This window comes from Podarcis bocagei (genome assembly GCF_964188305.1).
Source record: "Podarcis bocagei genome assembly, chromosome: 13".
NCBI classification, from domain to species: domain Eukaryota; kingdom Metazoa; phylum Chordata; class Lepidosauria; order Squamata; family Lacertidae; genus Podarcis; species Podarcis bocagei.
In genome coordinates this window covers 37276656-37300793 of record NC_138138.1, presented here as the reverse complement: position 1 = coordinate 37300793, position 24138 = coordinate 37276656, and the positions used below count along the sequence as shown (strand labels likewise).

The window sequence follows — 24138 nt, the reverse complement described above, 5'->3', positions numbered from 1 at the left end:
AAACAAAACAAACAAACACAAAACATGTGTGAGTTTCTGTGTGGATTTAAACAGTTTTGAAGACACATCAGTTTCTCCCTCTCTCTCAATATTGCACTTTAAAAGCAGAAAGCGGTTGAATTTTGGAGCAGAGAGAGCAGCGGAGGCGGCGATTTCAGTCCAAAGATTCCTTCCCGTTGCACAGAAGATGCGAGCAGGAGCTCTTCTAAGCTCTGGGCACATCCCAGAGTGGAGTGTTTTGCTGCCACAAAGCGGCCTGCAGTCGTAACAGGCAGAAGAAGGCCACCTTTATCCGAGAGCATAACCGGTCCAGTCCAAACTCTGACAGAGAAAAAGGCAGGACTGTCAAAGCTATAGAACCAAGTCATAAATACAGCATTGGTAAGATGAGAGAGAAAAACGGAGAGGCTGTAGCAGGAGGAGGAGGAGGAAGACGAAGAGGCGGCTCCGGTGGGGTGTTGCTCAGCCTACGTCAGACTGGGTAGACCCAGTCACTGGTGACACGTCCATACTGCAGGGAGAGAGAGAGAGAGAAATAAATAAATGAATAAGGGAAGGTGGGAAGATACACCGTATTTTTCCGTGTATAAGTATATTTTTTCCCAAATTTTTTATGTTTAAATAAGGTGTCGCCTTATAATAATAATAATAATTTATTATTTATACTCCACCCATCTGGCTGAGTTTCCCCAGCCACTCTGGGTGGCTCCCAATCAAGTGTTAAAAACAATACAGCATTGAATATTAAAAACTTCCCTAAACAGGGCTGCCTTCAGATGTCTTTTGAAGATAAGATAGCTGCTTATTTCCATCACATCTGAAGGGAGGGCGTTCCACAGGGCGGGCGCTACTACCGAGAAAGCCCTCTGTCTGGTTCCCTGTAACCTCACTTCTCATAATGAGGGAACCGCCAGAAGGCCCTCGGCGCTGGATCTCAGTGTCCGGGCTGAACGGTGGGGGTGGAGATATATAGGACCGAGGCCGTTATACGCGGATAGTGCATAGTGCATTTTCTTGATTTTGAGTCCCCCTAACCCCTTACCCCCCCTAACCCAGTCTTATACACGGGGGGGTGTTATACATGGAAAAATACGGTAGTCAGTTAGCATGGCTGGAAATGCCACCTGGCCGCAAATTCACAGACAATGATATGCCCAGTAATGTCAACCCTGACTGGCAGCAGCTCCCCGGGAGTCTTTTCCTGGAGATGCTGCTGGGGGTTGAGTCTGGGGCCTATCCCTGAGCTGCGGCCACTTCCCTGCTTAGCTCTAGGCTTTGCAGCTGCCTGACACTGGGATAATGACGGGAGAGGCAGAAATGGGCCCAACCCCACAATGCAGTAAGGGAGCAAAAGAAAGTCTATTTTCCCACCTCCCCTTAAATTTATGAGGTGGGGTGTGTGTTTGGGGGTGGAAACAAACCACTCCCCCCGCCCAACACACAGCTTCAAAAATTCTGGGAAGGTTTTACATCCCTACAAAAAGAAAATTGCTGTGTGTGTCCACACACCTGCAGCTGAAAGTCATCAAGAGATTATCAAACATGTGGGGTGAACTGGTGGAAAAGCAGGGAAGTGGCTTCCCCTAGCGATGGAAAGGGCATATTGTTCCAGATCAGAACGGGTGGAATCTGCTGCCAGCCCCCACTGTTCCTGGAGTGTGTGGAGTTGTGCACAATTATCCCTTTACACTTCATTCTTCCAGGTTAAATCAACCTACACTGGTACCTCGGGTTACATATGCTTCAGGTTACAGACTCCGCTAACCCAGAAATATTACCTCGGGTTAAGAACTTTGCTTCAGGATGAGAACAAAAATCGTGCTCCGGCAGCGCGGCAGCAGCAGGAGGCCCCATTAGCTAAAGTGGTGCTTCAGGTTAAGAACAGTTTCAGGTTAAGAACGGACCTCCGGAATGAATTAAGTACTTAACCTGAGGTACCACTGTATTAAATTCCTCTTGCATAGTGGGTACCAAAGGAAGGTTACTCCACAAGGTCGCTGCGCCCACTGGTGGCCAAACAGGGAACCACAGGCAGGATAAGCACCCAGGACTCTGCCCTTTGCCTACATACTGTTTTCTTAAAATGAAAAACAACTTGTCCGTCCCCCCCACCCCGCCGCCCCACTTTGCTAAGCTATACCTGAATATCTGTCAGCTCCTTCAGAAACCGTTTTGCAATCTCAGGTCCGTTTTCCATGGTGGGGATATGGTAATTCTGACATGAGAGAGGAGGAGAGATTTGTCACGAAACATGAATCACAATTCGGATGGTTCAGAAAAGGCCAGTGTTGGGCCCATGTCCTAACTCTCACCTTGCCCTGGTAGAAGATTTTATTCACGGGACAAACGACACAGGCCGTCCCCGCACCAAACATTTCCTTGACTCTGTTTTCTTCCAGGCCTTGGATCAGCTCAGCCATTGTGATAACCTTTTCAGAAACTTTGAATTCCCCCTGGGTGGAAAGAGATTCAGGATTGAAAACAAGAAACAAACAAACCCATTGCCAGCTATTTTAAAAGCAGCAACATTAAACCTCTCAAGTTCAGTATGGAAGGAGTAGCAACGCAACTATAATTGAGGAAAGAGGCTATAGCTCAGTGGGCAGGACATCTGCCTGGCATGCAGAAGTTTCCAGGTTCAATCCCTGGCCTCTCCAGGAAGGGCCGGGAGCCGTGTTCAAAACTGCCATTGTTCTGGACGCATTTTGGGAACAGGAATTTCAAGCAGTTTCTGAGCTCTGGGTGCAGTACTGTGCCTTAATTTCAGATTAAAACTGCAGAGCGGAAGGAAAGGAGGACTCCTCACTTCCAGCTACTCTCTGAAGACTGGAGAATAGACCCACTTTAGAATATTATGGGGGTGGGCAGGGGAAGGACTAGAGTACGTGAAAAATGAACTTAATATTTTAGCTGCAGTTCATTCATTTTCAGCTTATGTACTGTATTTTTCGCTCTATAGGACGCACCCGACCATAGGGCGCACCTAGTTTTTAGAGGAGGAAAACAAGAAAAAAAAATATTCTGAATCGAATGTCGTATAAACTACTGTATTTAATAAACAACCGGTATATCAGAATCATATTACAGCCATGTAAAGTGAACAGCAGTCAACAGTGGAATTAAGAACCATCATCACTGTCATTAAGAAATGAAGAGAGACTTTAAGGTTTGAGTACTCTTCTAGTCTTCTGTGAACGCCAAGAACTCATCACTGCTAGAATCAGAATTTATGAAACTCAGTTGCTCACAATCACTGACATCACTTTCTTCGCTATCTTCATGTAAAATACCACCTTCGTTTCCATCCAAAGCATTGCTAATGCCACATTTTTTCCTCTTAGTCCTCTTCCTCCCCTCTCTCAGCGAACAGCCTGCCCGCTGCTCCAAACCTTGAGGGGAAAGGGCAGGCTGCTGCAGAACAGACCTCTCACCCCCATTCAGCAGCCCAGGAGCGTGGGGCAGGCTGCCCGCTGCTCCAAACCTTGAGGGGAAAGGGCAGGCTGCTGCAGAACAGACCTCTCACCCCCATTCAGCAGCCCAGGAGCGTGGGGCAGGCTGCCCGCTGCTCCAAACCTTGAGGAGAAAGGGCAGGCTGCTGCAGAACAGCACCCCCGCCCCCATTCAGCAGCCCAGGAGCGTGGGGCAGGCTGCCCGCTGCTCCAAACCTTGAGGGGAAAGGGCAGGCTGCTGCAGAACAGACCTCTCACCCCCATTCAGCAGCCCAGGAGCGTGGGGCAGGCTGCCCGCTGCTCCAAACCTTGAGGAGAAAGGGCAGGCTGCTGCAGAACAGCACCCCCACCCCCATTCAGCAGCCCAGGAGCGTGGGGCATGGGTGCATAGCCCTCCCGCTGCTCCAAAGCTTCCCAGGGCTGCAGGGGGAAGCCGAGGCTGCCGGCAGAGGAGCGTGGACCCACCACCACCAAAGAGCAGCCCACTCTGGCAATTTGGCTCCAGGGACCACACATTCGCTCCATAAGACACACAGACATTTGCCCTTACTTTTTAAGAGTAAAAAGTGTGTCTTATGGAGCAAAAAATACGGTATATATATAAAAAAGCACACCTAGACATTCCAGTGTTGCGCCCACAACCTAGGTTTAATGTGCCATTTAGCTCCTAGCTTTCATATCTCAGTTCCTAACATGGGCTGGGAGAGTGCCCTACTTTGAAACCCTGCTGCCAGTCAGTGTAGGCAATCTTAAGCTAGGTGGGACAGCGGCCTGACTCCATACAAGGCAGTTTCATATGCTTCTCTAACTTAGCTCATTCAACAAAATGCATTGTTTTCCCCTCCTTTCTAAAGGCCTTGTGGGTGTGTTGAAAGATCATCTGGAGAAAGCAAAAAAAGATTTTTGCTGCAAAATTCCAGCTTGCAAATCCGCCACCCACCCTCAGGTTCATTCCAGCACTATCAAAAGTCTCCTGTTTTCTCCAAACTCACCCATTCGCGTGCCAGATCTAGAAGGCTTTGCCGTATCACACCGGGCAGGATGATTCCATTCAGAGGAGGGGTGACCAGCTCCAGATCTGGAAGGGGAGGACGCAGTGACAGACATGCAGAAAACATATAAACACAGAGCTCAACTCCCTTCAATTTTGCTTTTTGCTTTTTTTTTTGTTAAGATCCAATTTTCTCATCCTCATAACTTCAAAGATAACATACTTTAAACTGCGTGGGCAACTCATGTTGAATTGTCAGAAGCCGAAGAGGTGGATGAATCCAAAAAGCCATAGAAGGTAATGGTTTTTCAATAACAATGTAGAGAAGATTGTGTGTCTTTTGCTTTTAAATGGTGCAGGTTCAACACATACCAGGCTGCCAGGAATGTGAGCCAACACATCTAGACACTTCATAAACCACAAACAAGATCAAAAGGGGAACAAAATCTGAGGGGGACGGGGCGGAATTATCTACCCGGATTGCACTTAGTAAGGAAAAAGTTAAGAAAAAAGAATCCTGCATACATTTATTTTCTCCATAAATAAGATGAGGTAATAGCTAACGCAAATTGTTTTACCTCTACATATGCTTTTAATTTTTTTCCAACGTGTTGTAATGCAACGACAGCATTAACAGTGGACTCGTCTTTTTTTTGGGGGGGTGTTTTATGTCAGTTTGCAAAATTTTAAAATAAAACTCCAAATTCTTTCTTTTTAAAAAAAGGAAAGAAAAGCTAGAGCTGCCACCCGATTAAAGAAACCCTGCTTGACTGAACATATGAGTTTTAGCTGATTAATCAGATTTCATCGGCATAAATTTGCATTTGAAAAATACAAAAAAAAAAAATACATCTAAAGGGAAAAGAAATATACTTTGCTTCTGAATGAAGCATTCATATGTCCCCAGAAACACCTGATTTAGGAGAGGCATTCCCTTTTCCTTCACATACAGGGCGTCATTCAAATATTTTTTATTAAGTGGTGGTTGGTGCTCATGGGAAGTCATACAGCTGAAGGTAAGGAGACTAAGAGGAGGTGGAGCCAAAGGCGATGAGAGGCGTAGCCAGAGACAGTGAGGGGCAGGGCCAAGTAAGGCTAGTTCTGTTCCCACCTCCTTCCTCCCTGCTGAGTTCTACAAGGACAAGGCTGATGCAAAGAGCAGGAAGCTGGCACACCCTGCCACCCCCTGGACTGCCGATGGAGGCCGATGCAGCAGTGTCCCACGTGCCCTAACAGACCAGCCAATGCGGCATTTATTTTATTTTATTTCATTTCATTTCATTTCATTCAAGTTACTTGCCTCCACTCTCAGAGGCAGTGAGTCTCAGTACCCCCATTGCTGAGAATTGCAGCTCCCGACAGCTCAGGGACCCAGTTCCTCACCTCCCTGCTGGTCTTTCCAAAGCACAAAGATGTTCATAGTCCCGACTTCTGTGATCTGGTGGTCGTCCCCGTAGAGCCAGAGAACCTGCTGGCAACCCTCTTTGGCGGCCTCCATCTGCACGTAAATGGTGGGGCCGTAGTTGCTAAGGGAGACACAAGAGCAAGGCAGGATTTCACCGTCAGGTTTTTTTTTAAAGGCATCTGCAGGCAGCAGAGAGTGCCGAGTCGACCCTCTCTTTGAAGATGTGGGGAAGGCAGGCCACAACTCTCAGAGATAACCCCATTACACTTATTTATGTGAGTAATTTTATACTGCCGTTCAGGGCATAGTACCCGCCAAGGGCAGTTCACAAAGCCATGAAAGATAAAAATGCACATCACAACAACATGCAAAAATAATTTCGCTCAGTGACAGCGATAAAAAGAGCCTCAGCTGTTCAAATGTCAGCTTAAGAGAGTGGGGACCAGCCTTCCCCAATCCAGCGATGGAGGAGGCTCAAACAGGTGCAGGTAAGACAGTCCTAGGTGAAGTCTAGATAGAGCTGGGCGATATCAGCTTTTCAACATTGCAGTGTAAGACCTACATTGGCTCCCAGTACATTTCCGAGCACAATTCAAAGTGTTGGTGCTGACCTTTAAAGCCCTAAATATACTTGAGCCCAGTATACCTGAAGGAGCGTCTCCACCCCCATTGTTCTGCCCAGACACTGAGGTCCAGCGCTGAGGGCCTTCTGGCAGTTCCCTCACTGTGAGAAGTGAAGCTACAGGGAACCAGGCAGAGGGCCTTCTCGGTAGTGGCACCCGCCCTGTGGAACACCCTCCCACCAGATGTCAAAGAGAACAACAACTACCAGACTTTTAGAAGACATCTGAAGGCAGCCCTGTTTAGGGAAGCTTTTAATGTTTGATGTATTACAGTATTTTAATATTTTGTTGGAAGCCGCCCAGAGTGGCTGGGGAAGCCCAGCCAGATGGGCAGGGTATAAATAATAAATTATTATTATTATTATTATTATTATTATTATTATTATTATTATTATTATTATTATTAAGCTTGTTTCTCCCTCTGCATCGTATGAGGGCAGAGTGCAAGGGCGGTTTCACTCAGCGATGTATCATTGGTGAAACTGCTGCCCCTCCTGATTCCCTCTGCTAGCAGCACCCACTGGAGGAAGGAACTCTTGACTCCCTCCAGAGGACGCTTCTAGCAGAGGAACTCAGGAGCGGTGGCGGTTTCACCAGCGATATATCTCTGCTCCTCATACCAGTCCTGGGCGATATATCACCCAGGCCTAGTGAAGTCCTTGGCATTTCCAGTTAAATTATTTCAAAACACCTGGGAAATGTGCTCCCTTTTCTCTCTCTTCCTGAGATCTTGGATATCCACTGCCAGTCGGGCTAGACAGGAGTAGCCAATGCAGATGTTACTGGAATACAACTCCCATCTCTCCCAACTATTAGCCATGCTATCTGGGGCTGATGGGAGTTGCAGTCCATCAAGACCCGGAGGCCACCACGTGGGTTGCCCCTGGATTCGGCAGCGTTGGGCTGGAGACCATCCTGCTGCCATACCTGTTGAAACAGACGCCGTACTCACCCGCCCACCTTGCAGTCCCCCACGCCGCCCATCCAGGCACGGACAAAGCGAGGGTCGGCCAATAAGGAAACGGGGCTGAAGGTGCCGGTAGCGAAATATGCTCCCACGGGGCCCAGGATCACATAGAGCAAGGCGTGCCTGGACTTGGCGACCCCCAAGGAGGGCTGTGGAGAGGGAGAAAGAGAGAGCAAGGTGTTGGCACAGGCGTTGGCTGGCGGCCATTGGAATGGGCAGAGTGGGAAGAAGGGCAGCCCAGCAGGGGACGGAGTCAGAGTCAACGAGAGCCAATGGCAGGGGCAGCCAGCTCATTCTGTTTCTGTCCCCATCCTCTTCCCGCTGCTCCTCCCTCAAGGGTGACCCTGAGAAGGAAGACGCCAAGAGGCTGGGCTGCTTGTAAGATGGCGGACTGAGGATGGTGCGCCCCCAATAGACCAAGCTCCCCTAATTGGCAGTCGAGCAATACCCTCCATTGGCTCTGCTGCGACAGGCCAGCTCCATCAAGCCTCCCTCCTGTTCCCTCAACAGTCACCATTCCATCAGGCTGCCTCCGTGGGAGAAACAGGAATCAGGGCACATTCCATCAGGTTTGATGGCCTTGCTCCATCAGGCACCTCCTGCCCCAAACTACACTACCTGGCCAATCTAGGAACTACTGTTTAGAAACTGGGGGTGCCTGAGTTTTGATTTTCCCCTCCCCCTTTTCCCTGGGGTGCTGTGGCCTTTGGGGGGGGCTGTGGGTAGAGACTGCCTTGTTTTGACTGCGTGTAAGCCGCTGAGGGAGCCTTTCTAGCAGAAGAAATACAGTCATACCTTGGAAGTCGAACAGCCCTACTTCTTGAATGTTTTGGCTCCTGAACGATCAAACCCCGGAAGTGAGTGTTCCAGTTTTCGAACGTTCTTTTGGAAGCCGCATGCACGACGGGGCTTCCGTGTGGGATATAAAGCTGTCAGTCAAGTCCAACATTCTGAGAGGACTAACTGCCTCTATGGGGCAGGCAGTTTTTTCAGTTGGTCAGTTGGTTGGTTGCTGCAAGGAGTGTTAACTGGTAACTGCTTGGATGCAGTCTTCTCATGACTAACTGCTATCTAGTATATAGTTTATCTGTTATGTAACCTAAGCCTGCCTTCAGGAACAACTCTGTAAACCTGAATGAATCTCATAGTAAAGTAGCTTATGTTAATATGATTCAGATTCATGTGTGTTTTCTTTAAGAGGGACAGAAAGGGATTATCAACCAGGAAGGTATAATTATTGATAGGACTCAAACGAGTTAGCAACCCGCTTATTGCTGCATAAACTCAAACAGGAGATCGTTTAAACTCTGCTAAATTATATAAACGTCCCCACATTCCGCGGCTTCCGATTGGCTGCAAGAGCTTCCTGCAGCCAATCAGAAGCCGCACTTTGGTTTCCAAACGTTTTAGAAGTCGAACAGACTTCTGGAACGGATTCCGTTTGACTTCCAAGGTATACTTTAAAGAGGAGAGCGGAGAGGTGGGCCCGGGAAACACACCTCGGTGCCGATGAAGGTGGGGCGGATGTAGAGGCTGGTGGCTTCGGCGTGGGGGACCCAGTCTTGGTCCAGGTGGATCAGCCGCCGGATGCATTCGAGAAGCTCAGACTTGTCGAAGGGCTGTTGTGCAGAAGGGAGGGGTGGGGAAAGAGCAAGGAAGACCGGTGAGGCTGTTTCCCCTTCTTCTTTCTGGACCCCAAGAGCCTCAAGGTGAGCCTCTTTCCCCACTCCCACAGAAAGATGCTTTAGGGCTGCAGCCCAACGGCAGAGCATCTTGCCCTGCATGCAGAAGGTCCCGAGTTCGAGTCCCGGACTCCGTAGTTAAAAACTCTAGAGGGCCACTTCTTTGAACACGCTCGCACCCTGTGCGGCGAAAGGGACTGCATCGCCGTTTGTGCCGAGGAGAGAAAAGAGAAAGGGCGAGCCGAATGCAAGAAGTTCAGGCTTTGCCCTGGGACGGTTGGGTCAATGTAGATGCCAGGCTCAGAGATCTGTGCATCCCTTTGAGAAGGTAGCAAGGCAGCCCTGCTGTGTTCAGGGACCCTCCTGCCTGACCCGAGGATGAGCGGAGGGGAGGGCCTGGGTCTCAGCCCCCAAACCTTGCAGCACCACTTGTGGGGGGGTGGGGCATATCCGAAGACGGTTTAAGATTCAGCAACCCACGGTTCCTGCAGGAGAGGGAGGCAAGGGGCCGCCTCACCAGAAGTACCCACCGGCAGGGAAGCACGTAGCGCGGAACGTAACATGCGGTTCATGTTCATCATGGGACGGAAAAGTTGGATGCGCTTGTCTGGGCCCCGGAAAGCCTTCATCCCCTCAAAGAGCTAGATGGGAGAGAGAGAGGAGAGTCGTATGGAAGAAACGAGCTATTTAGAGACTCTACCTAGTGAAACTGACAGCGGAGACTCTTTTTATATAGGAAGCAGTTACCTCCACTGAGTAGTGCAGGGCAGAAGAGGCTGGATGCAGCGAGAGATTCTGGAAAGGTTTGATGTGTGGCTTCCCCCAGCCTTTCTCCTGGCTCCATTCTATCATGAGCATGTGGTCTGTGAAATACTTGCCAAAGACCAGGTCCTTGGGGTCTGGTTTGGACTTTGGGTGCTTGTTCAATTCAATCTGGAGGTCCGAGGCCTGGTTTTGAAACAAAACAAGAAACAGGGACCGTTCATCAGTCAGGCCTCCATGAGGACTAGGAATTTGCTTTTTCAATATCAAACTAAAAGGTGGGATCTCCCTCTGCGAGGGTTCGGATCCAACCCGCATCTTCCTAGCTCAGATTCCCCCCAGATTAGGAGTTCTTGAGCCCACAAGTTTCCTCACCTTGAACGTGGTGCTTAAAAATCTCTGGGGACCGAGAAGAGAAATTAGCGCATCGCTGGTCCTCCCTCTCAAAACCTAGAAGGCAAGATGCAAATGGGCGAAGAACTGGTATTAAATCCTGTCCCTATTATTTAACACAAAGAAAACACATATAATTTTCTAAGCGCTGTGCATATATTAAAAGAGGAGACAGCCCCTGCTTGCAGATTCCACTGACCTGTAGTAACAGACAATGATACAAAAGGAAAAGGGAATGAGGAGGGAAGAGGAAATCAATCCCCTGGGGGCAGCTGGTCCTTCTCTGGCTAATGGATGGGGCCAAGATAGTCACCTAGGTGGCAGTGGGTGAAGCTCCCCAGTGGCCAGCAGTGCCCTGGCTGGTGGCGGAGTACGCCTTCCTTTGGTTCTGCAGCCCTAGATCATGGTTATAGAGCCTGCTACTAAAAAAAACCCACAGTCAAGTCTGGTATCAGGAAGAGAATTAACACAGGGCCTCTGCAATGCCAGGACGATCCAGGTTGCATTTCCTGTCCTCCTCCTTGGTCTTCAGCCTCTGCCTAGTAGGCCAAAGCTCCCAGCACTGTTCTCTGAGGCAAGAGAGAAGGACCGAGCTACTGGGTCTCACACATCCCATTCTGGAGGACAAGTCTGCTCTGGACCCATTCCAGTCCGGCTTCCGCGCTGGTCATGGGACCGAGACGGCTCTGGTCGCCCTAACAGATGATCTCCGCAGGCAGCTGGATCGAGGCGGGTCAGGGCTGCTGATTCTTCTAGATCTGTCAGCAGCCTTTGACATGGTCGATCACGAACTCCTGGACCACCGCCTTGCCGACGTGGGGATCCAGGGCACAGTCCTTCAATGGCTGCGCTCGTTTCTCTCTGGTCGGGGACAGAGGGTGGCGCTTGGGGGGGAATTGTCATCACGCCACTCCTTGGTGTGTGGAGTGCCTCAGGGTGCAATTCTCTCCCCGATGCTTTTTAACATCTTTATGCGCCCCCTCGCCCAGCTTGTCCGGAGTTTTGGGCTGGGTTGCCATCAGTATGCTGATGACACCCAACTCTATCTGTTGATGGATGGCCATCCTGACTCGGCCCCAGACACACTGACCAGATGTCTGGAAGCTGTGGCTGGATGGTTACGTGGGAGCCGGTTGAAGTTAAATCCTTCGAAGACAGAGGTCCTCTGGCTGGGGCGGGACGATATGGGATCGAGGGGGCAACTCCCATCTCTTGCGGGGGTGCAATTAGTGCCAGCACCGGTCGTTAAGAGTTTGGGTGTAATCTTCGATACCTCCCTCTCTATGGAGTCGCAGATTACAGCTATAACAAAGGCGGCATTTTTTCATCTCCGCCAAGCTAAGCAGTTGGCCCCTTATCTCTCTCGTCCTGACCTAGCCACTGTGATCCATGCGACGGTCACCTCCAGACTGGATTATTGTAACTCGCTCTACGTGGGGCTGCCCTTGAGACTGACCCAGAAACTCCAGCGGGTGCAGAATGCCGCGGCGAGACTCCTTATGGGGTCTTCGCTGCGAGAGCACATTCATCCGGTATTATACCAGCTGCACTGGCTCCCGGTGGAGTACAGGATCAGGTTTAAGGTGCTGGTTTTAACCTTTAAAGCCCTATACGGCCTAGGACCCTCGTACCTACGGGACCGCCTCTCCTGGTATGCCCCACAGAGAAACCTACGGTCTGCAAATAATAACATCCTCAAGGTCCCAGGCCTCAGAGAGGTTAGGCTGGCCTCAACTAGAGCCAGGGCCTTCTCGGCTGCAGCTCCAAACTGGTGGAATGCTCTGTCAAAAGAGACTAGGGCCCTGCGGGACCTGACATCTTTCCGCAGGGCCTGCAAGACAGAGTTGTTCCGCCAGGCCTTTGGTCAGGGCGCAGCCTGACTCCCTCCTCTGGCAACCTGCACATAATTCTGCTTAATTGGTTGCCATCAATTTGATTTAATTAATTTTTATAATGAAATATTTTTAGATTGTGTGATTATTTGACTGATTATTTGATTGTTGTTAGCCGCCCTGAGCCCGGCTTTGGCTGGGGAGGGCGGGATATAAATAAAATTTATTATTATTATTATTAAGTCTTCGCTCTGCCCTAACTCTTACCCTGCCCCTAGCTCAGCAGCTGCAGGAGCACGCCTAGTGAATGTTAATCCAGAGGTATTCATTCCTGAGAAAACACAGTGTCCATCGCCCATACTGGCTGGGACTGATAGGAGTTGGAGTCTGACAACATCCAGGGGGACTTATGGGTTTCCACCCCACCCTGGCTCCAAACCCTAACCAAAAAGACAATCAGAAAGAAGGCTGAGAAAAGCCTCTATTGCAGGGGTTGGCAAGGTTTACCTCGCCTGGGCCGGTTCACTCCAGCTGAGATCCCTCCGTGGGCCGGATTGCACGCGCGTGCCTGCGTCTACACAAACACAATTTCCGGCGTCTGCACAGACGCAATTCCTGGCGCCGCAGAAGCGAGTCCTTGCGCCACACTGGTTTAGCACGGCATGCGGGGACTCGTCAAATGGGCAGCTCAGTTCAGGGGTGGCTTGTGGGCCGGCTAAACGACCCCCGTGCGTCACTTGTAGTTGCTGACCCTTGCTCTATTGGGATCTTCAGAGAGCTGCTGCCAATCAAAGTCCTATAGCTAGGGCGGACCCATGATCAGGCTCCAGGAAACCCTTATGCTCTCATAGGAGTGTGTGTGTTAGGAAGAGGAAAGCCCAGAGCAGGGACTCATCCAGAGACACCACAAGCACCCTCCTGGAGGGTGGATCATGCTGCTGGGTCTTCTGCCTCAGGATTAAAAAGAACAAACAAGCCAGGCAGCCTCAGTCCAGGACTTGCTGCTAACCCAACTTCTCTAATCACTCATTCCCCATGAACAAACAGATTCAGTTAATGTGTAATCTGCAAACACCAGGGGCCTTCAGGGAGCTAAGCGGCTGACATCCCTGGGTGGGTGTGGGTGTGTGAGAGAAATCTTGCCTGCTCTACGCCTGCTTTCTGCTGCTGCTGCTGCTACATTGGCAACCAGCGCCACGGCTTTCAAAAGTGCTGCCTTCATTGCCAGGCTCAGCAAAGGGAGCACAAAAGGCTGGTGATCTGAGCGTGGGAACACGGCAATTTCCATTTGTGAGGCAGCCATTCCCCAATCAGAGGCGGGAACAAGTCTCCAACTCCTTCCCCTCCTTTCTATCTTCTTTTTTTTTTGGGGGGGGGGAGGAATTCCCAGAGTTGAACTTCAGCCCCTGTTGCATCACAGCAGCCCAGGGTGGAAAGCAGCAGGAACAAAGAGCGGCGGAGATCACTGCTACGGCGAGATTCTTTTAAAATACTATTTTCTTTCAAAGCACGGAGACAGCACAGCTCTTCTTGGTGAAGAAAAGGGGGAAGATTTTAAAAGGTAAGCTTGCATGAATATGGGTGCTAAGGTGGTTTGGATCCTCTCCTCCTGTCCTCTACCCTTAACTGGGAATCATGCAATTCACTGGGAAGTGAGGAACAGGGAGATAGTGGATCCCATGGGCTGGAAAGGGGAGCAGGGAAACCCTTTCCTAGTGAGCCAGCTTCTGTAAGAGTATGCAAGGTTTGAAGCCACACAGAGTTCTTGATCAGGCCTGAAGGTGTGAGCTGCTTGCAATGAGTTATGATGATTTATGAAGTGACAGCTTTCAGAAGGATGGCAGGAGACTCTGCTTGCATCCCCAACTCAGGGAAAGGAAAGGAAAGACACCACGCTTAAAAGCGATGTGAGCTTCTGGGAGGAAAGTACAGCGGTACCTCGAGTTAAGAACTTAATTCGTTCTGGAGGTCCGTTCCTAACCTGAAACCATTATTAACCTGAAGCACCACTTTAGCTAATGGGGCCTCCTGCTGCCGCCGTGCAATTTCTGTTCTCATTCTGAAGCAAAGTTCTTAACCCAAGGTACTATTTCTGGGTTAGCAGAGTCTGTAACCTGAAGCGTCTGTAACCTGAGGTACAGTGGTACCTCGGGTTACATACACTTCAGGTTACAGACGCTTCAGGTTACAGACTCCGCTAACCCAGAAGTAGTGCTTCAGGTTAAGTACTTTGCTTCAGGATGAGAACAGAAATCGTGCAGCCGCAGCGCAGCGGCAGCAGGAGGCCCCATTAGCTAAAGTGGTGCTTCAGGTTAAGAACAGTTTCAGGTTAAGAACGGACCTCCAGAATGAATTAAGTTCTTAACCCGAGGTACCACTGGATGAATATTAAATGCATTTGTATCTTGGCCTTCCATTAGCTTAGTATGGCAGATGTGGAGTAGGTTATGGCCCCCACCCCATAAGCCACATGAAGCTAGGGAGGGGGAGGGGGAGGGGGAGAGAGAGAGAGAGAGAACAGCTGGTCAAAGGTTACTTAACAAGCTTCATGGCCGAGGGGGAATCTGAACTCTGGACCTCCCTGGCCAAAGTCTTACACTCTAACTCTTACACGGTTCTGGCTCCAGCTGGATAGAAATTTCACATGCAAGCACTGCCAGCAAGAGAGCCTATGCGTTGACAAACCCTAGAGATCACAGCATTAAAAGCTGGGGTAGATTTTAGAACCTGGCATCAAGGAGAACGGCTTCGTTTTGGGGACAGGGAGGCCGAGGCAACCAGGCCAGTGAGCAGGAGACTTCAGGCTTGTGAACAAGCTTGCTTCTGTTCTCTCTGCTGGGATATACAGTTTCGCCAACCAGAGCCAGGCAACATAATGGCAGCTCAGGGGTCAGGCCAAATGCAAAATAATAGGGCAGAGCCTATTACTTGTGAGCCAGCCTTGGTGTAAGCTGCCTCCATCAATATGTTTTGGACCACAACTCCCATCATCCCTGGGCAGCATGATTGGAGTTACAGTCCAAAACATCTTGAGGGGGCAGGAGGGACCACGGGTGCCATAGAGTGGTTCTAAAGAAGGGTTCTTGGATCAAGGTGTGAAATTGGTCAGATTCTTTCTCCATCCACTCCAGCGCTGCGTAGTCCTACTGGTGGTGGCTCCCTGGGGTGTCAGACACAGAGGTCTTTCCCCCTGCCTTCTCCTCACCCCCATGGTGCCCAGTTGAATTGGCAATGCCAGGAACTGAACCCGGGCCCTTTCACAATGTGCTCTACCACTGAGCAATTCATTAGTTCTCCAACTCATTTCCCCAGGGGCCCAAAGATGGGGTTGGGGTTTAAAACCAGTGACTGCAGAACAGCCTGGAAGCTAGTGGAAGAAGAATGGGTTTTAAGTAGACCTGGGCTCTAGGATTTCATACTTAGGATAGGCAAGGACTCCACATAGGATGGGAGGAGGCTCAACGTAATACAAACTATTTCTTTCTGGTTTTCCTTCTGTTGGGAAGACATTTCACTGTTATGGGTGATGAGAGGGAGTCTTGTGGACTGAATATCTGCCTCCCACTCCCCATGACAGAACTGCTGTACATTTTTCACTTGTGTGCCTGGCAGAAATTCAACAGATCTTCAGGCACAAAAATGCAATGCTGTGAGGGAAATGTCTACTGAATTTCTGCCTGCAAGATACTTATTTTAAAGGTGCACAGACTCAGAAAAAGAAAAGGCAGTGACTGTGAGTGCAGGGTGCTCTGGGTGTTCAGCATCAACAGGCTTCCAGACAATGTGTAGTTAAGCAGATTTTGCAATCTGGGAAAAGATTGTTTAAATGGCTGCAGAAAACAATTCCAACAGCAGGGGGCAGCAAGAGGCAAAGAACCTTGGAAAATCTTTACAGCACATATATACCATTTACATTGATGACCTGAAATGACCAGCTCTCTGTTTACAGACACTTCCCTTGTCTGGAAGGGAGTCCAGTTCACTGGTGATCAGGTAAATGGCTATTTAGAATGGTCCATAAAGTGTTTCAGCCTTTAGCCGGTATACTTCGTGGGCTGTGTGTACACTATCCCAAAAGTATTCAAATTTTGCACATCCAAAAATCAGTAATTAGCCTCATTTATGCAAATGAAATATATCTGCATGCATCTCCTTACTTTGCCTACATCATTCTGTTTTCCCAAGACCAGTTTTTAAATTTTGAAATCCTGAGATTGGGCTAAGTTGTTTTGTTTTGTTTTGCTTTGCTTTTTCATAAGGGCAAATACGTAGAGCTAAGGAAAATGCATTTTTCTCCAAAACCACAAGGACTAGAAAGTTGTGCAAATTTGAATGGAAGACAGAATTCTTAAGCCCTCGCATTCCAACCCAGATAAGAGCCCACCCTCGAGCAAGAAACCTGCTAAGGCTGGAATACATATAATAACCCTGGGGGTGACTGAACCAGTTTCTTTCTTCTAAGTGGGCACCTGGGATCAAAGCCAATGAAGGCCCAGAGAATTCCCCTTTCCTTGGAGGAACAATAGGACAAGACTGAGCGTGAAAGATTCCAACCTTATCACTCTAAGAAATGGGGGCTGAGCCAACAGAATAGCAGCATGTAAAGGGGGCAGTGAGAGGTGGCAGGTGGTGACATATAGTTCCATAAGAGGAGTCCTCCTGGATCAGGCCAGTGGCCCATCCAGGATCCTGTTCCCACAGTGCCTCTGGGAAGCCTGCAAGCAGGACCTGAGGGCAGCAGCACATGCTCTCCACTTGCGACTCCCAGCATCCGGCATTCAGAACATATCCATCCTGGCTAGTGGCCATTGCTGGCCTTAGGTGTTGTTGCTGGCATCTGTCTGTCTCAAGAGACAGTCCAAAGGGAAGCAGAGCAATACATTTGGTACCAGCTTGGCTGCAGGAGTTGCCAGAAGGAGGCCTACAAGGTGCTGTCCAACCGTCTTAAGGACTCCAGTCTGGTTTGTGTAGGGTTTCCTCCTTAGCCTTTTCTTCTCCCACAGATATCCCCACAAGGCAGCAGAGGTTTAGGATGAGAGCTTTCCTTCTCCTAGATGGGCTACCTTCCCAGGTTGGCAAGCCCTCACTTCCCTCTACAGCACATGCAGAAACCGCCTTCTTGGCCGCTGGACTCACTATTGGTCTTGTTGAACCTGCCTAATGCTCTTTTTAAGCCATCCAAGTGGGCGGCCATTGCTACCTCTCATGGAAGCACATTCCATTGTTTAACTATGCCCTGTGTGAAGGACTTCTTTCCTTTGTGTGCCCCAATTCTTCCAGCATTCAACTTCCACAAGCATTACAATCCTGAGTGGGTAGCTTGTGGGCCTGGGAAACTTGAGCTGAAACTCTGCCTCAGTCACAGAGACACATCACTAGCTCTTGGCCTCAGTTTGCCATCTGTAAAATGGCCTCCCAGCCTGTTTATAATGCTCTGCACCAGTTCCCTTAACTGCTTTGCCTTCAGCTTCCGGCCTCCTTAACACCCCTTCCCTTGCTTCGCTTCGCTTTATGTGACAGAGGAGGCAGGCCCTGAACAAATTAAGGCAAAACAGGGGATTCAGTTGATATGCCAGCTAAATGTACAAAATCAGCTGAGGGGAAAGAGAAGGGCCGCTGGGAGAAATCGGATACCCCAGGACGCACTGCTGAAGGCCTCAAGAGCCACGTGGCAGAGAGCAAACTAGCTTGACAGCAGACATGAAATTCTAGCCTCCAAGCATTAAGTCAACCTCTAATTAAGGGGATTAGGAGGCAAATGAGGGATTGTGAGAGATTAATAACAACCACAAGAGGGAGCGTTTTAATGCTCTCCTGTGAAACAGAGAAGCCAGCATTGGTTTGCAGAAGCAATAGCCACAAAACTGAATAAGAAGGGCAGGTTGCTCAAAGCCATCGCAGTACAGTGGTACCTCTGGTTGCAGACGCTTCAGGTTACAGACTCCACTAACCCAGAAATAGTACCTTGGGTTAAGAACTTTGCTTCAGGATGAGAACAGAAATCGTGCGGCAGCAGCGGGAGGCCCCATTAGCTAAAGTGGTACCTCAGGTTAAGAACAGTTTCAGGTTAAGAACAGACCTCCAGAACTAATTAAGTACTTAACCCAAGGTACCACTGTATTTCAAGCGGAGGCTCTTTCTGTGGTGGGTCTCTGCTCTGCCAGCCCCGATTCCCCAGACCACTTGGCCCTCAGTGGCACGAGTTATTCCAGAGGAGAAAGGGAGACAATGCTCCAGGGGCAGCGAGTGGGGTGGTGCCCTCCAGCTGCTGCTGGACTCCAACTCCCATAAACTCTGTGGGCAATACCACTTGGGAATTAGGGGAATTGTAGTGCAACATCTGGAGGGAACCACATTGGCTATCTCAACACTACACCAACGTCCCTGAGCCAGCATGGTTGTCTCAGACCTTCCCTGCCCCACTGACATTGGACAGATGCCCTCACTACATTGTTGGATACGCGTGCTGAAAAGCAAGCCTACCCAGACATATAACTTGGTTACTTGTATTTGTTTTTAAAGTTTTGTCTTTGTTTTATAATTATGATATATTTGGGTTGGAGGTTTTTTAATGGTGAATTGTGATTTAGGTTTTATCTACTATTTATCTGTATGGTGCTTGGAGACTTTTGATCAAGTGGATTATGATTTTTCGAAATGCAAAAAATAACTTTTTGGTGCAGTGCCAGGTGGTTTTTTCTGCAGGCCCTGTCACAAATCAGTGGATAATCTAATTTAAAAACAGCCACCTTAAACACACACAAGGCAGCAGCAGGTGGTAATCTGATACTACCTCTTCCAAGCTTTTCCATCAAGGAGATTCACATCAGATGTGGATATGAGATATTATGAGAATCATCAGCGCAGTGTAGGGATTAGAGTGTTGGACAAAGACTGGGGAGGCCTGTTTTCAAACCCCCAATTTGGCCATGGAAGTCATTAGGTAGCTTTGGACTAGTGATTGTATCTCATCCTAATCTAAAACCTCACTGGGCTGTTGTAAGAATAAAGTGGGGAGAACCTTAAACAGACAGTGACTGGACCTGTGGAAATAGAAATATCACATGCACTTAAGAAAAACCCTGCTATGAAAGGCCCATCTGCACCAACATCTTGTTCTCAAAGTGGCCAGCTAGATGCCCATGGGAAGCCCACAAGCAAGACCTGAGAGCAAGAGCACTCCGTGCCCACTTGTGATTCTCAGCAGCTAGTATTCAGAGGCAGTAGAAGCAGAACATAGGCATGATGGCTAGTAGCTATGATAGCCTTATTCCCCATTGTAGTCAACCTCCCACCGAATCACAGCCACTTTACCTTCTTGTAGCCAGGACACATCTAAGCGGGAATGTTTTCTCACCAACTAATAATTCCCCACTCATTCCTAACTAAACGTTCTACAGAACTCAGCTACTGGGATCGGAATAAAGAATATCAATGAAGCAAACGTATGGAACTGAGGATATATAAACTAAATAAGATGTGATTTAATGTGCAGTTGCTTCCTTTAATCCAGGGCAATATGGGACCTGTTTTTGTTTTATAAATTATATATATATCATATATGTTTGCACACCTTTGTCTCTCTCTATAATTATCCTTAAGGCTTCTCTCATCTCTCCTCTTTTTCTTCTTCTCTTAGGGAAGAATAAACAAAACAAAAGAAGAAAACTGTGGCAGTGGTTGCCCACCCATCAGGCCTATGATCTACAGCAGGTATGGGCAGACATCAGGCTGACGCAATCTACTTTGCTGTTGTTTTTACTTGAACCCTGAGGTGCACCAACCAAGTGCAAAATGGTGGCTGAGGGAGGCGAAACCACCTACCTCCTGCAATCCATGAGCCATACATTGGGATTATCTACATAGACAAGTACAAATCTCAGTTATTACAGATCAGAGGTTCTAAAGCTCCAGTTTAAAGGAGGAAAGCCTTGTTGCTCTTACTCTACAGCTGGAAGTTAGGAGCCCTTGCTGATCTACTGCAATCAGCCAATGGTACTACTACAACATCCAGGTATTCAAAGCTAGCATTAGCACCTGGCAGAGCCGTGTTTACCCAGGGGTGCGGGGCACCCGGGCACCGAATTCGGGGGGGGGGGCGCCAGGCGCTCAGGCTGCCTAAGCTCTTAACTATCTACCTGTTATGAAATAAAAATTTTGATCAAGCTAGAAAAACAAAATACATGCCCGTATTTTTCCGTGTCTAAGACATCCCCATGTATAAGACATTTTGGGGAACTCGATTTTAAGAAAATGGGGGGAGGTGGCTCCATGTATAAGACGACTCACACTTTTTAGCATAATTTTTAAAGAGAAAAACCTAGCCTTACACATGGAAAAGTACGGTATGTACCTGGGTATTACCGAAATGTATACCTACTGTTTCACTAACAGACTTTTGACTTTGTGTGCTCATTTACCAAAGACATGCTGTGCAAGCGGCGGCACTTGTCAGTCACAACGGAGGCGCTTGTCAGACTTGGGGGCGCTGGCTGGATCTTTGCACCCCGGCGGCAAAGATTCCCCTTGCACCTGACATCCATGGGCAGTTGCTAGAACCCTAGTGCCCTGGCAGGGCCCACTGCTGATGCCTGCCCAATCCCCACTCCTATATATGAATGACTCACCACTTTCGACTGTGACAGGCAGCTGTATCTAACCACCCTTTACATTCCCCACAGTACCCCTGAATTAGCATCATTCATAAAGGAGAGGATAGATACATCCACTCATCTCTGCTCGGAGAAGGGTCATGAAAGCCAAGAAGCCCCCCTCACAGGAGGAGGGTCTCAGCAGGGAACATCTTGTCCAGGGCTGCTGCAACCTGCAGCCAGCAATGCCAATCTCCTGGGTTTCCTTTGAATTGAATTTAGTTTTCCTGGGTGCAGAATACACACACCTCTGTTAATGAGTGAGAAGCAACTGAGTTGGATCTCAAAATAACCAGAAAGGCACTTCCTTGCTCTTGGCATGACAGCAGGGGACTGAACAGAGAAACTCAGCAGTAGTGGCAACCATAATTCTTGGCCTTTGCAGAATTTTCAGTGCCTTGGCAACTGTTCCTCTTTTCATTGCCGACAAGCAATATAACACTTTGAAATTGCTCTCTCTCTCCTCCAGTAGAAACCCAATCCAGACCTCTGAACACAATCAGCTCTATTTATCAGGAAGTTGCAGCTCTCTCGCAAGATGCATGTCAGAAAGTCAGGGGTGGAGCGGTAGAAAAAAGAAGCGGAAGAGAGAACACAGTGTTCCAGGTAGGTGAGAATATCATGCCAACTTAAATAAAGAAAGCAGGAGGTATGCTGCCCTGGGACTGTGGCTGCAAAGGGAGGGGCAGCCCCTAGATTTGTATAACAGGTCAGGACAAGAATAATGACCAAATGGGGTTGCTCCAGGTGTTGATATTTCCAGGCAGAGTTTACAAGGATCGGATAGAGAATCCACAATTTCCTCCTAACCAACATGAACTTTCATAACCCCACTGCCAAACCCACGTGTTTTAGTGTCTATTAAGCTAGAATCAGAAACACATTCACATCAGAAATGCATAAACTGAATGTTAGCAGTTGTTTTTAAAGTTCACAGGGTTTTATCTGTGTAGTGAACACTTAAATTGCTCCTTATTCCATTTAAGCATATTGCCATTCTTAAAAATCACAGGGAAGTTACAGCTGCTGAGGAACATACACACCAATCACTGAAGCAGGATAAAGTTGTTCTTGGGGAAAAATCTACCCTAAGCCTGGAGGAATTTTGAGTGGGATAAGCTGCATGGGTCAAATCGATGCCATTTCAAGCAAGACCAGGTGGGGGGGGGAGGGAGGCAGCCATCACCATAGACTTAAAAATCAGAATTCTTCCTATTGTGCAAAGCATCCCTTGTGTCAAAAATTGTAAAAAAAAGAAAGAGTATGAGAACAGTACCTTAGGTGTGGAAAAGTATACTGCTCTGGGTGCCCTAAGGAATTTCTCGTGAGGAATTAAAGGAAATATAGCAGAGGAGAGTGTTATTTTTAGGAGAAAAAGATTTAGCCATCTTTTTAGGACTAAAAGATCTCAAGAGGCGAGGAGAAGTGTGTTTTGTAACAACTTGGCAGTGATGTGCCTTTGGGAAATATCAAATTGGGAATTTATTTGAAGGAGGAAGCCAGCTGGAATGGGGCTATCCTGTTCAGTAAATTTCCTCTGTTGGAGAAGAGATATGGGGCTTGAGGGAGGGGGAAATAGGTAACGTGTTACTACTGATCCCAATCTTTTCCAGGCTGAAAAACAGTTATTAGAAGAGCCAGGTGGTGAGTGTCCAGGCGAATATTGGGGTTTGGGGGGGATTGCGCCTTGGAAAGAAGGACTGGGGAAGAAGCAAGCTAATACCCATCTGGAAGGAAATGGGTAATAAGTGAGTATCTGTTTAGGAACTGGGCAAGGAATTTAGAGAAGAGGTTGGCTAAAAGCAGACGAGGGTGTTTTTTGGTTGTTTTTAACGTGGTTGCTACGTTCCCGCCCGGAGTTATTTAAGGACAGGACTGAGCCCACCACCGTGACCCCCTTACCGGAAGTGCAGCCCCCTTCCCTTTTATTTGGGGATGGGCTGCGGGGAAAGGCCGCCGGGTCTCCTTCCCTCTTGGCCCCCCTCCCCTTTCCCAACTTACCCGCCCCAAAGAGCGCGGGAGTCCCGCCGTCGCTGCCATGCTGTTGGTGGTGCTTCTGTCTAATGAGGCCGGGCGGGGCCTGCTGGAGCCGGGGCAGAAAGGTTCCGCCCCTCGCCCGCCTCCAGCTCCACCTCTATTTGCCTACTTTCCATGCGGCTCTCCGTGACAAAAAGGCTCGAGCTGAAAAGAGGGCGCAGTTCAGGACGCCTTTGTTTTCAATGTCAAATTTTGAAGGATGAGTGCGCCGCTAAGTATGTACAAAGGGCTTTGCTTCCCTTCCCCCGGTCGACTTCATTTAAACGGCGAGTTAAAATGCGAAGGCTCTACAACCCTAATAAGGAATTATATCGAGATTATATTCAGTACTGCGACGTATTCAGCACATTCTTCCCTATGTATGAGTAATAAAAAAAAAACAAGCAAGTTGAGCAAAACAGAAACATTTACAGAAGCAGCTACATTTAGGGTAGCTGATAAAGGCAAGATCAGAAGCACTGATGATGCAAGAAGAATGAAGGGTGTCTGTTAGGAAAGGATTTGTGGAAATGTGTACATGTATTTTAGACACACAAACACATCTTCGTTTTTCTTGGCACAAGTACCCTCTACAAAGTAGGGGGGGATGTTGCAGCCAATCACACTCGCTTTCCCTACACACGCCCACTCACCCATCCAATGGCAAAGCTGGCAGTTTCACATACACCCTTCAAGGAGCACATGTGTCAGCTTTGCATCTGACTATGCACAGAGCAAGCAAACAGCAGCACAGGGGCCTGGCCAACAGCTGGGAGGGATTCAAGAATGTGCACAAACACCCACGTCATCTGGCTTGGGTGTTATTTATTTTAAACGTTATAGCCCTCCAGTAAGTGGGAGGGCATAACACATCAAGTGTTCAGTTAAAAATCGGTTTAGACTGGAAAGCCACAACACAAGGAAACTGAAAAGCGTGACTTCTTACTGGACTAACCACAGCTGTGGAAAGGCACCTCCAGTAAAAATATGTCTAGGTATCCAAGAGTTGCAATGCACAAGGCAGCACAGGAGCCACTGTGTGAATCAGTGTCTAAAGCGTTAATCCGGGTCCAGAGTTGTGGTTGTTAAAATCATGAGCTAAGAGATGGAAAGCCCCTGTTTTTGTCTTCACAGCACAGCTGTGAACTGGCCATTGGCAAGGCACTATTGAGCTTCAGTCTCTCCTCTCACCCATTTTGTAAGAAAAAGGGGGCGAAATAATTATAATCCTACCCTACCATAAACACTGGCTATACTTACAAAGATCACTAGGATCATGTATGGAAAGGTTTTAGGCACTTACAAAAACTCATTTAAATCCTAAATTTTATTGATGTTCTCCCTGTTTAGCCATGTCCTTGAGAAAA

At 48.5% G+C, this 24138-nt stretch overlaps 1 protein-coding gene and 1 long non-coding RNA gene across 5 annotated transcripts; one reads left to right on the top strand and one right to left on the bottom strand.

Moving 5' to 3' along the window:
* Positions 1 to 23617, bottom strand: LOC308572358 (branched-chain-amino-acid aminotransferase, cytosolic-like). Of its 2 annotated transcripts, none has more exons than XM_081168326.1 (11): positions 22757 to 23617; positions 10255 to 10329; positions 9865 to 10065; positions 9648 to 9758; positions 8935 to 9054; positions 7421 to 7584; positions 5824 to 5966; positions 4442 to 4527; positions 2313 to 2453; positions 2141 to 2215; positions 1 to 511 (listed from the first exon to the last, which is right to left on the bottom strand). In XM_081168326.1, the coding sequence occupies exons 1-11, from the start codon at positions 22793 to 22795 to the stop codon at positions 473 to 475; spliced, it is 1194 nt and encodes a 397-aa protein (XP_081024452.1). In that variant the 5' UTR covers positions 22796 to 23617; the 3' UTR covers positions 1 to 472. The 2 variants fall into 2 exon arrangements, with proteins under 2 accessions (XP_081024452.1, XP_081024453.1); XM_081168327.1 differs by lacking the exon at positions 22757 to 23617 and adding an exon at positions 19678 to 19716.
* LOC308572371 lies at positions 13253 to 22750 on the top strand. Of its 3 annotated transcripts, none has more exons than XR_014001744.1 (4): positions 13253 to 13665; positions 19744 to 19817; positions 21225 to 21361; positions 22369 to 22750. It is a non-coding gene; the product is annotated as an uncharacterized lncRNA (long non-coding RNA). The 3 variants fall into 3 exon arrangements; XR_014001745.1 differs by having other exon boundaries at positions 21768 to 22750; XR_014001746.1 differs by having other exon boundaries at positions 21225 to 22750.
* Positions 23618 to 24138: the final 521 nt, after the last annotated feature.

Excerpts from the sequence above, each read along its gene's own strand:
- LOC308572358 (XM_081168326.1), bottom strand. The coding sequence starts at position 22,795 with ATGGCAGCGACGGCGGGACTCCCGCGCTCTTTGGGGCGG. Across the intron at positions 9,055-9,647 it reads CGCTACGTGCTTCCCTGCCG|CCCTTCGACAAGTCTGAGCT; the intron begins GTGGGTACTTCT and ends TCTGCACAACAG. Across the intron at positions 5,967-7,420 it reads GGGGACTGCAAGGTGGGCGG|CAACTACGGCCCCACCATTT; the intron begins GTGAGTACGGCG and ends TGTCTCCCTTAG.